This window comes from Mya arenaria, chromosome 15 (assembly GCF_026914265.1).
Source record: "Mya arenaria isolate MELC-2E11 chromosome 15, ASM2691426v1".
Lineage (NCBI taxonomy): Eukaryota > Metazoa > Mollusca > Bivalvia > Myida > Myidae > Mya > Mya arenaria.
In genome coordinates this window covers 57,583,712-57,596,925 of record NC_069136.1, presented here as the reverse complement: position 1 = coordinate 57,596,925, position 13,214 = coordinate 57,583,712, and the positions used below count along the sequence as shown (strand labels likewise).

The following is a 13,214-nucleotide window of genomic DNA, read 5'->3' as shown; positions in this document are numbered from 1 at the left end:
GCGTATGTAGTAGAGCTTTATGGCACCGATGTGAATCTGGATGTAATAGAGAAAGATATAGAGCTTTTAACAGTTTACGTTCTATACACGTATATGTCCAATTTGACTATTGTTATTGTAAGTGTAAATTAAGCAATTGTATCTGTCACAGATGACTGCCTAGAGGTTCATATGGATTTCAATAACGGAATGGTAGAGGACTCGTCAGTAAACAACTTACCTATCGGGAATGAGAATGTGGAGATTACCAATAGTTCTAGCCCCTTGGCCGGTATTGCGTTATTCGGGGGTGACGGAAAACTTACCATTTGGCGGTACCAGAACTACGACTTCAGGTAAATACCTCAATGTTCCATTTATTACGAATTAAAAGTCACGGAACGAGCCCGTGTCTTCTTGGTGTGAACAAAATATGTTAATTAATGCGCTTAGCGGATAGCCGGAATATGTGTATTGGAATATATTTCCTTGAGGAATATAAATCGCACATATGTTGAAAACCAATTTTATTATTGATATATCATTGCTTTTATTGTCATTGATAACACGGTTTTGTAAATAATAGGTTATGTTTAGTTGACCCAATTTACGTATATGTAAGCGGTTTTGGGGGCATTTTCTGAAAATTGTTAAATAAAGTTTCGCATCATCTGCATCATTCCCTTTACTAATGGTAAAAACTCTAGACTTTATAATGTACACGTCTTACCAAGTTCTTCGCTCGATAAACATGTATCGAGTGTAACTTGATTCTCTTATATGAGTCATAACCGCAAGTAAAAATGAGCAAGAATGAACAAGAACCGGTACATCAATAGAGGTAGTTCGTAAATTTTTGAATTATATCATTAATTAAATGTAGTGTTTTAGCTTGTATTTATTGATCGAAGTCTAAATTGATTGCCAGTGAAGTGATTTATTGCAAACATAATTATGATTCTTAAGAGTTAAGTCATTACGTTTAACTGCTAAATTAAATTACTGCGCGATCTACTTGCAGCGGTCTCAAACAGTACCGTTTTCTGGAAACGTAAACCGTCCATTTACACCCGAGGTTGTTTTCGATAAAATGGCCGAGTAGTTCCGAATGAAACATTGTTATCGTGTTTTTTTTTCTAAATCTCGTTGTACCTTTCAAAATCACAATGGAATTTGTACTGATGTTTGTTTTTGCTTGTTCGCAAACGAATGAAACCACTTTTCCGTAACGATTGATAAAAGTGATTCACAGTGATGATTACTGCACCAACAATGCCAACAGCAGTGTCACAAACTGCTGTAGACCGGTTACTTTGTTCGAGACATTTAGATTCGAGTCCCTGATCTTGGTTAGTAAAGTCATGAATGTGAGAAACAGGGAGACGCTGTAGGATATTCTCTCGCCACTTTGTAATGGTACCTCGAAACTTAGTACATTCACGAAATAAATTATGAACGCGGGAATGATCATATTCATTATAATTATATGATAATTCTTTCTTATTAATAATATACACACTTACAAATAACTAACATCTGTGTGATAACCATTTTGATGAATCGATGAATCATGTATGGTCAATGGAATTTTTAGTGCTTCACCTTTTGCATTCAGCTCTGAAAGGACTGAAATATTAATTGACCTTGTTCGAGCCAGCACAAGGCGTGTCATTTCCTCTGACATAAAGGTGTTAAATCGTTTTTAATCTTCGAATGAGTGGCATTGTACTCCGTATAGATTAAACCAAAAACAACTTACATAAAATCGCCACTAGTATTATAAGTAGAAGCACATTCCTATTCAGAGGAGTTTGTTACGACAGTTTTCCGTTTTCAATTCGTTCATTTTAAACCATTGTCTCCTGATTGTTTTAATCATTCGGAACTCCTCGGCCATTTTCTACGAAACAACCTCGGGTGTATATGGACGGTTTTTACAATGTCAGAAATCGATACACTTTAACAACGCTGCAAGTAGATCGCGAAGTAATTTCAATTTAGCAACTTAACTTAATGACTTAACTCGTGGGACTCTTAATTACGTTTGCAATAATAAACCTTACTGGCAATTTAAAATCAGATCTACAAATACAAGCTAAAACACTACATTTGATTATATAAAATTTAACTAACTACTTCTACTGATGTCCCGACATATTTCCGTCAGGTTGTTTTCGTAGAAAAATGGCCGAGGAGTTCCGAATGCGACGGCGAGACGTGGGTAAAGATGATGGAAGAAACAACCACAAAATAAGAATAAACAATAGCAATTACAGTGCGTGTGAGAATGATTGTCAAACGCTCTTTACAAGATAAAGATTTATCTAGGTTTGTTTAAGTCGAAGCCCAACAGGCAATTAAGCCTAACCTTATCGAAGCTATTTAGGCCTAGCTGAAGCGCTGGTACGTCAACAGTCCGCATAAGAAATTCTGATCATATCATTTTTGTTCACGTGTTCGAATGCAGTCGCTGGTGGCTGATGACCCAACGCCACAACATACTAAATACTAAATGTCCTTTGCAGGGATCACATCATGCTGAAGGTACAGTTCAGGCCGGGTCCAGGCGGGGACCGGGTGCAGTCTCTGATATCCAACTGCGGGAAAGATGCTCCCTCCGTGGCCATCTTGTACGACGGTCAGCTGCAGGAGGTGGTCCTGGTGCTGCAAACGGACAACGACACTCTGAAAGAATTGAGATTTGTCATTAATGTGAGTATGGGTCTGAAACAAATGGCATGTTAAGACAGTCCTATTAAGGTAAAACATGTTGTCCTAACTTATTCACTCTAGTATTGTATTCGTAACTTTAAGTGATTTGTTTCGGTGGAATTTACTGACTTCTAAAGGCTGTTTCCCCTTGCGAAAAAAATACTAAGTTTATGCATAGAAAGGCAATGAATTTCTTGAAATATAAGGACAATCTTGACAAGACCAGCTCTTTCACAGCATAATGTACGCATAAAAAGGTGAACACATATATAAATTGCCATTATATTAGCTATTGAGGGTGAAACTTATATTTTTCCCAAAGACAACTTTTTTCCCAATTGGCAAGGCACAGGCGGTGAAAAATAATTAAAAAAAAATCACTGACTTTAAACAGTGTTTATAAAGTTGTAAACACATTATAGAGATTCTTATTTCGTGACTTAAAGTAAAAATGATCATTTGCTTGAATAAGAATGTATGCTACAGCAGATTTAGTACCTTATTAACACATTTCGCCAAATCAAAGTGCTGCAGGCACTTTAGACGAGATTTACTCAGAGATAATGGTATTATTAAAAAAAAACCTCCATATTAATAACTGATTAAGCACAATGGAAAACAATGTAAAAATTTACCAAAGGACACTTAATCTAAGATATAGACACAATATTATCCAATGTTAGTAATTGAATAGCAATATTTTTTCTTTCGGTGAAAAAATCATGTTATTTTTACTGCTGTTATTTCACTGCATTGTATCTGTTAATATATTTCCTTCGAGGGGCTTATTTCTTTTTGGGGTTATTTCCTTGTGATGAAAATGAGGCATTTCGAAACAAAATAAACCTTGAAGGAAACTCGTAAAGATATAGGCATTTTTTAATCACACGGGTTAATATATGACTTTTTTACTACCAAAATAGTTTTGGCAGGTTGAGCGCCATAAATCCTGAATATTTAATGAAACTGCACTTAAATTCATCCTAAATATTTGATATAACTGCACTTGAATTTAACTGAATATTTAATATAATTGCACTTGAATCAAAGGTTTTATGACGATGAATTATAATTGAAAGAGGTAGAACTATTGAATACTCTTCAGCAAGCGTAAGCTGTAGACGGTCAAACATTATTTTACAGGCATGATTGGTGCATATGTTGTCAATTTAAATTGAAGACACTGGCACCGGATTTTCAAACTGATTTTTGTTTTAAATAAAACAAATAAATATTTTTGCATAAATATAATATATAATATAATATTCTAACTATATATAGACAATACAAATTGCATATTTATGGAAAAAAAGATGTGTTTTTTTTTCAATAAATTTTCACATTTCTGGCATTGTAATTTTTAGTTTGAAATTATAAGATATTTTTTATTTTTAAAAATTAATAACGTGAGTTTGACAATCCGATGTCAGTGATTGAAGTCTAACGAAAGGAACGACGCTTTGTTCATTGAAAAATCGAAAATTGAAACTTGCTTTAGACGTTCAGTACAAATGTATATATTTCGACTGTAAATATAACGGCATCGTCGGCTATGCTTCGTTGTGTACCGTGGACAATTTGGCTACGAAAATAATCTCGTAATCATAAAGAGGCAGTTTCTTTGGTACCGCAAAGTACCAAATGCTTTACTGTTGAAAAAATTTCTGGCGTTTGTCGAAGTTGAACCGGTTCCGCCTTCTCAGTACAATAATAGTTGGCAGTAGTCAAGACCACACGGCCACGGAGGCTACTGACAATGTATCGTTATTTAACAATAGTTGAGTGTAACATGCGAATTAATTGAAAAAAGAGTTGTCTCTCCCGCCTCATGCATATTCATTAAAACGAGATTTTGTCAGTCAATTGTCAAACAGTATGTATGAAGTGTAACAGAAGAAAGTACCGTGGTTGCCGACGATGATATAACGGGGGAAGGTAAGAACATTATTTACAGGTCCGTAATGCAGAAAGGCTTCTTCACATAAATTGTCTTAAGATGCTTCTGTCATATGGCACCTGGAAGCATCTGTTTATGAGTTGCTAATTTCAATTTTAGCCTAACGAGTGGAATGACGTAACATATATCTACGACGGTCAGGAGTTTATCGGTATCGTTAATGGCGTACGGCGATACGTGTCACGCCAGGACCCTCATCTGCTGGGCATTATCGGCGGCGAAATCAAGTCAGTCAAAACAAAAGGTAGCGTAGCTCTTTCCTTGGTGATACCTATAATTCATGAATACAATGTGAATGGTCAACAGAAAAGAGTAATATTCAAAACTGTTTAACGCAGTTTAATGTAAGAGGTTATTAGTGTGTGTATACCACGTGATAAATTACGTCATAAATGCTACGTCGGAAGGCAATGTTTTGCTTCAAATGAACACTTAAAACAAAGATAACTTTATTATTAATTTACAATATGAAATGAAACATTGCGCCTTCGGTTAATTGCTTGAGTTTGATTATGATTTTAGATTCTTAAACACTTTTTTTCACAAAACCGCCTCCTGGTAGTACTTTCAAAACATTATTTGGAAACAGGTTTGTCTAAGTGTCTGAGGAAACTACTCACCTAATCAAACTCCAGTAATATTAGAAAGGCGGGACTATTTAAGCGGCATAGACTGCCATTTGTTTTATTTAAAATGGTAAAGAAGAAGAAAAGTTATCTTTGTTTTAAGTCATCAGTCAGCAAAATGTTATATATTTTACTAAAGAAGCATAAAGCATGGGTGTATATTAACCTGAGTTGTTCGTGGCTTATAGAGGCACTTTTGTCTTAAATAACGATTTTGTCTTGCATACCGGACGTGTGCTTCCGGTCATGTGACCAGTGCTGGAAAACCCCGTCTTACTCCCCCCATTTAAGATGAGTCACCCGCAACAACGCGTCTCTTTTTATTGATTTTATTGTATGGTTTATGAAAAGTATATTATGTCATTTCAATAAAGCGCAATCAAATATATATGTATACAAGATTTTTAATTAAAAATAAATAATCGTAAAAATGCAATTTTTAGAGGAGCTATGTGACGTCAATAGTGCTTTACAATTACTGCGCTTTATGACGTCAGAAAACAACGTCGCGCGCACTTTTTGGTGAAATGTACAAAAGTACGTTTTCTACGTCAATTTTCCACAAATTTATAGTGTATTATATATGCAAGAAAACATATCAATCATGTTTTTCCGATCTGGATAAAAAAATTCCGACCCTCGGGCACGCTGCGTGCTGGTAACTCGGCAAGCCTCGTTACCGGCGTACGTGCGTGCCCTCGGGTCGGATTTTTCTATCCGTACCGGAAACACATGAAATATACTTATAGTCTCTCAAACGAAGTAAACGTAATTTATGAAATGTTATGGTATCATCGAGGTTTTAATTTGTGTTTCATTATACCTTTATGAACGAACTCTTTTCTAAAAAAACATGCAAAAAGCCTGTGTGTATGCATGTACAGTATATGTTTTTGTTTTCAAGGTATAATTGAAATCCGACACGCCCCACTCATCCTTGGTCAGTGCCCGTTGTTCGGAAACTACATAGGAGCCATGGTCGATGTACGTATTCTTAAGTTTTATTCGTTGTTGTTTGCATTAATGTTCAATAGTTTGTACTTGAACGCTACAGGCTTTGCAACAAACAGGAATTACTATTTTATGGAATACCTTCAAGAAATGAAAATAACTATTTCCTGGAAAAAATGCAATGATGAAATTATTTTCGCAGACAAAGGGCCGATTGTTAAAAACTTTGTTAAAGTTAACAACGTTGTTAACATCATTGTTGTTAACTTTCAAATCGAAGCCGCTCTGGCAGTTTAATGAGTACTCATGTTATCTGCTGTATTTCTAACAAAATTTGAGACAAATGTTTCAGCTGTACTCGATTATATTTAAATATGTCAGCACATAATCCAATATCTTTCGTTCAAAAGTTAAAACGATATTGGTAATCACGCTGTTATCTTTTAACAAAATTCTGAACAATCGGTCCATTGATTCAACATTAGAACAATCCAAAAAATAGATACGTCGTAAGCAGAAACTACTTGGGCTGTATTCAATAAACAACTTAGATTGACTTAAAACTAAGATTAGAAACTCAGTGTTCTGATTGGCCTGTATATTTAGCTGTCCAATAGGCTGAATCACTGTGGGATGTCTTAGGATAAGGATAAGATCAATATTTAATACTGGCCCAGAAAGAAATACCTCAATGGCAATTTCAATTTAAAACCTCTTCTTTGTCACCAATAATTGATGTTATGGGCTTAAGCATCGGTGTGAGCTGAAGTCTACCTGCAGGAATCACTTAAAGCAGCACTCTCACAGATTTACCGTTTGGACAACTGTTTTATTTTTTTGTCATGGAATGAGCATGTTTTTGCGTAAACCAGTGATTTGAGACTGCTGACCAAAGATCAGAGAGCAGATTTTTATTTTTCCGTTCAAAAAATAATGTTTTAGGGCTTAAGGTGTTACTAACTGTTTAAGAAAATGCATAAAACATCAAATTGTGAACTTAAACATGAAGATCTGCGATCAGATCTTTTGTCAGCAGTCTTTTGTCGCTGGTTTTCAGATATTTACGCAAAAAACTGCTCATTCCAATACAAAAAAAATAAACTTGTAAAATCTATAAATCTGTGAGAGTGCAGTTTTAAAGCCACTGGTTGCTAAATCACATGTCATTGTTGTAAACAGTTGTAATTCTAATACTTATTTGTCAGAGACATGGAAATACACACATTTTATACAAAATATTGGCGGAGGTCTTGACTTTCATTATTCTACGTCTCCCTATATCAATCAGTTACGTTACAATTATGCAAATATAGTGATTTCTGATCTTTATGTAATGTTAATATGTTATTAATCAGTTTAATAGTTGCATACAATTATAATGATTTATTAACCTGTTGTAACCTCATACGCTGTATTGATAATGTTTAGCCATGCACGTGTAAAGGATTTAGCTACGCTGCATATATAATTTCATTATAAAACATTTAACCGATATTTACAAGATGCAAAACAGTTTTCAAAAACACATTTCTTTGATACCTAATAAATTAGCAAAAACATATAATGAGGCTTGTAATTTAAGTATTGTACAATTGATAAATGGGACAAGTGCACTGGTAATGGATTTTCAAACTCAATCATTTTTGTTTTGTAAATTCTAAAAAAAATATGGAAATCCAGTGCCAGCGGACATGTGTGAGGTTACTGTGATACAAACTAGTTTAAGCTCCATTATGCTTGTTCAACCTAACCCCTGTTACACTGACCGCTTCAAGACGAAAATCCCATCATTTATCGTTAAAGTGACACTCTTATTCAAATTCAATACACATGTATAAGAAACATTAATTTTTGAATGATAAACCTTTAACTTCTAACTAAATAATGCATTTATGGATATATCATATACTGATAACAAGATCATTATAGGATTGGTGAGTGCTAAAATATTTACTGTAATATACTATCGTCCCATAAGGTAAAAATACCGTGTTTTCTGCACCTTTCTTTCAAATTATTTATTTATTCATCTATTTTGGTATATAAAAACGCATTTTAAAGCTATTTTGATGCTTGTGTGGTCTTTCTGTATTTGTGCTTGCGGTGTATATACGATTTTTGTCTCTAGTTCATTGTCATTTTGGCCCTTGCCAAGAGCGTCTTACTCGGATTGTCATTTTGGCCCTTGCCAAGAGCCTCTTACTCGGATTGTCATTTTGGCCCTTGCCAAGAGCCTCTTACTCGGATTGTTATTTTGGCCCTTGCCAAGAGCCTCTTACTCGGATTGTCATTTTGGCCCTTGCCAAGAGCCTCTTACTCGGATTGTCATTTTGGCCCTTGCCAAGAGCCTCTTACTCGGATTGTTATTTTTTAGACTACTGGGCTTGTCCCGGTAGTTTTCATTGTAATAATGTTTACGTTTGTATTCATTTTGAGTGGTCTAAACTCTGTGCCAACTAACATGGTCCTCATTTTTAGCTTAGATTGCTAGAGATGATTGTAATTTCCATTATATTATTTGAATACACATGTTCGAATATATGTGATGCCGATATAAAAGAACTTGGAGTAAATTCTTATTAAATGGTATATAACTAAATTATAGATGAAAGCTGAACTCTCACGCATTGAACGTTTTGACAACTTTTTTATTGTTTGTCTTGGAACGAGCCAATTTATGCGAAAATGCTAGAAACCAGTGATAAAAGACTGCTGAAAAAGATCAGATCGCAGATTTAAGTTTAAAAATTGATGTTTTATGCATTTTTCTTAAACAGTTAGTAACGCTTTTAGCCATAAAACATTAATTTTCAAACAAAAATATGATAATCTGAGATCTGATCTTTTATCAGCAGTCTTATATCACTGGTTTGCAGATATTTACGTAAACAATTGGCTCTTTCCAAGACAGAAAATAAAACAGTTGTCTAAACGGTATATCTGTGAGAGAGCAGATTTAAATATCAGATATTAATATTTAGGTTATTGTATAAGGCTAAATGATATATGTACAGTTATCTCTTGGCTAGTCTTCAAATAACAGCAATTTCATTGGTCAACAATAATCATTCGATAACTATTAACCAATCAAAAAACATGCAACCAAAGTAAAATAAATAACAAAAGTGTATACAATTGTCCGATGTAGTTTTTTATATGACGGCGTAACGGAATTGTTATACATCATTTACGTTAGGTGAACTGTATACATTATTAAAAGTAACTAAGTCATAGCATGCAGTAAAAACCGGAATTAAAATGCAAACCACCAATAAAAGTCCGCCCTATACCAATAACTGTCGGAAAGAACCGACATGTCGCTCCGTTTTTTATTTACATATTGATTGTTCATAGAAACACATTAAGTTAACTAGTTTATGTTTCCTTCATGATTTCAAACAAAGTTTTTGACATGTTGATCTTGTTTATTGCATATCTTATGCTATTTGGAATAGCATTTCATTTAATGAATGGTCGATCATAGATCATAAGCCGGGGATATTGGATGTTGACAGTACTAAACATACAGCTGGCTTTAATAAACAGTCAAACCTTAGCTGCTGTTTTCATACCTTATTATGAATGTATGTTATGCCCCTGAAAGATTGTATCGTCCTTTATCAGTGTGTGTATACCACGTGATACATTACGTCATATATGCTTCGTCAGAAGGCAATATTTTGCTTAAAAATCAATGATAACTTTTCTTTTACTACACCATTTTAAATGAAACAAAGGGCAGTCTATGCCACTTAAAGAACCCCGCCTCCGTTTTATTACCGAAGTTTGATAAGGTGATTAGTTTCATCAAACACTTCGACAAAGCTGTTTCCAAAATATTGTTTTGACAGTGCTCCGTCAGACGGCCGTATTGTGAAAAGGTTTGTCGAAGTGTTTTAAGAAACTAAACTCTCAATCAAACTGAGGGAAAAGACCGAAGGCGGGGCTCCGTAAGCAGCGTAGACTGCGCTATGTTCCATTTATCACGTGGTATACTGTATATCACACTGTTTATAGATTAACGTAAATATCGAAATGACAGAGAAGAAAATTAAAAAAAGATCAACTCTCGTACAAACAATGTTATACCAATTAAATTTTAATTATAAACAGTAACGGCTGGCGGTGCGCTTAACAATGAAATAGGCGCTCAAAACAGCGCCACCTATCACCTAAGACTTATGGCGAAAGCTTGACGTCAGAGAGCGCTTAATAATGATCGTATTTATGTCTAAATACTTACATTTTACCAATATCCTGTTAAAAGACAAAACACACATTTTACCAATATCCTGTTAAAAGACAAAACACACACACAAAAACGTTCAACAAATATATAAAAAGATCGGCATTTGTAAAGGTGGGTCACCGTCCTTGCATTGTCAGTGAAGGCTCTGTGAAAAATAACAGATAAACCACTTTAAAGCTGCACTCTCACAGATTGAACGCTTTGACAACTTTTTATTTATTTATTTTTATCTTGGCCCCAGCCATTTTTTTGCAAAAATGCATGGAAACCAGTAAAATACTTAAGACTGTTGACAAAAAAATCAGATCGCAGTTTTTTTTTATAATTATGATAAAAAATGATGTTTTATGCATTTTTCATAAAACGCAAGTAACGCTTTTAGCCATAAATCATTTATTTTCGAACGTAAATATGAAAAACTGCGATCAAATCGTTCGTCAGCAGTCTTATATTACTGGTTTTGAGATATATACGCAATATAAGACAAAAAATAAATAAAGTTGTTAAAACGGTCAATCTGTGAGAGTGCAGCTTTAAAACTGGAAGTTAACAGCTTTAACATCGTAAGTAACGTACAGCAAGTGAATAAGTGAAACTCATAAATCGAGTTTCATCATAACATATACTTTTGAATTTTTAAGGGGGGTCTTGCAACTGTCATTGTTGCCATATATAAGTTAATCGTGCCTTCGAAGGACTTGCCTTCTGTAAACATACATTGTTAAAGTGCAGTAACTCATAGTTATTTTATGCTAGATAATTGGTAGGAGTGACCCCTTTGATAAATCTAAAGTAAAAAAAATATATTTTAGGTTAAATGTCACTTAATTTTGTACAGGTCAAAAATGACACCAAAGCAGGAGCTCATTCCCACCAAATCACTGTGCAAAATATAGCGATGTATACCTGAATATTCGTGAATGTTTTTGACAAGTCAAAACCATTTGCTACTTTTCGCGTTTAAAGATGCACTCTTTCTCCCAAATAAGATTTACCACAATTAAAACAACTGTTTTAGTATACCAAAAAGGATGAATAAATGACATAAACAATGGTTCAGGTAAAGGGTACCGAGTTTAATTTGAAATAAAGATGCAGAAAGCATGGATTTTCTACCTTATAAGACGAAAGTAGATCACAGTAAATCTTTTAGCACTCATCAGTCATTTAATATTGAACATCTGACTTCTTTTAATACAACGAGATTCATGAAACTTATTATTTAATAATTATTTTCTAATTATTATGTTTTGTTTGTTTTCAGATCCAGGTTTACACATGCATCCCGCGAGACTTCCGACTGGAATAAGGGATTATATTAGTACTATCATATTTTGACACAAAGCTTCAAATGTCTCATGTTTATGTACCACTATAACAGATGTCTATGTATACCAAACACTGCAGTATGATACGCTTGACATGCCCCCCCCCCATTTAAAAAAATAAAATAAATAAATAATCGAATACATGTATGATGGTGACGGATAAGAAGAGAGGTTTCGCGAAGTCCTTTCAATATAGGGTGGTATTCGATATTCAAATTAATTTAACCTTATGGGCATACATCATTGACTTCATTCACAATGATGGTCAGTTATTTATAACCAGTTGTCCGATTAGCTACATCGTTCTTAGATCCTATTAAGACTAATATTGAATACCAGCCGAGGGGTGGTATTCGATATCAACTTATGTCAATCTTATCATTGACTTTATTCATTGCATAGGTCCGTTATTTATATCACCCTATCCGATTAGCTACATCGTTCTTAGATCCGATTAAGACCAATATTGAATACCAGCCCTAGCTTTTTGACTCTTCATTCAAATATTGCTCTTACATTACACTCGCCTCTCCTTACTAATTGCATACCATAGACCGCTAATTTAAAGCATTTCATTTTTTATTTGATTGAATATATACATGCGCTCACATATGGGAACGCTAACAAGAAGGAGGAGCTCAGCCACGACATAAATACCGTGCTGTTCAACACTTTTATCGCACTCTATTTAGTGAACTTTGTCCTCGACGACATGGTACATATAACGCTATTCGGTGCTACCCGGCCATTTTTATCGAAAACAACCTCGGGTGTATGCCGGTACATCAGTAGAAGTAGTTCGTAAAATTTTAAATGATATTATTAATGAAATGTAGTGCTTTAGCTTGTATTAAGATTCCCAAGAGTTAAGTCATTAAGTTAAATTGCTAAATTGAAATTACTACGCGATCTACTTGCAGTGTAGTTAAAGTGTACCGATTTCTGACATTGTAAACCGCCAATATGCATCAGAGGTTGTTTTCGTAGAAAATGGCCGAGGAGTTCCGAATGCCACAACCCTTATGACGCGGTCGTGTATAATTTCAATGACTCGGGTTTTTATTACCGTATATATTACTATATGTTGTATACTTTAACTGTGTTGTCATGAGAACATGAGCGAGTATCAGTATTGTATCTTTATATACTGTGCGCTGTCGTAATGTCAAGTGTAAATATTTAAATAGACTTGTATTATATTAAATGATTCTACATTTGAACAACATTTTTTTTTATTTCATCCTTACTTCGTGGTGTGCAATAAGATTCTTACCAGCAAAATGCCGGAAACAGCATTCTAGCACACCGGGCCCAAATTTCTCGAAACTTCTTAAGTCCCTTATAATAGGATTAAGCTAATCTCACTATGTTTGTTTTTCAATAATATTTATTTTTTTAAGAGTTTTAAAACT

The 13,214-nt window shown here is 34.4% G+C and overlaps 1 protein-coding gene across 1 annotated transcript in view; it reads left to right on the top strand.

Annotated features, from left to right (window-relative positions):
- Window positions 1-13,016, top strand: part of LOC128220672 (uncharacterized) — a 39,615-nt gene extending 26,599 nt beyond the window's left edge. Inside the window, exons 5-9 of the mRNA XM_052929162.1 lie at window positions 152-335; window positions 2,505-2,691; window positions 4,748-4,892; window positions 6,179-6,258; window positions 11,739-13,016. Coding sequence (XP_052785122.1) covers window positions 152-335; window positions 2,505-2,691; window positions 4,748-4,892; window positions 6,179-6,258; window positions 11,739-11,783 — 641 coding nt within the window. The 3' untranslated portion in view covers window positions 11,784-13,016. The remainder of the gene's footprint in view (window positions 1-151; window positions 336-2,504; window positions 2,692-4,747; window positions 4,893-6,178; window positions 6,259-11,738) is intronic.
- Window positions 13,017-13,214: the final 198 nt, after the last annotated feature.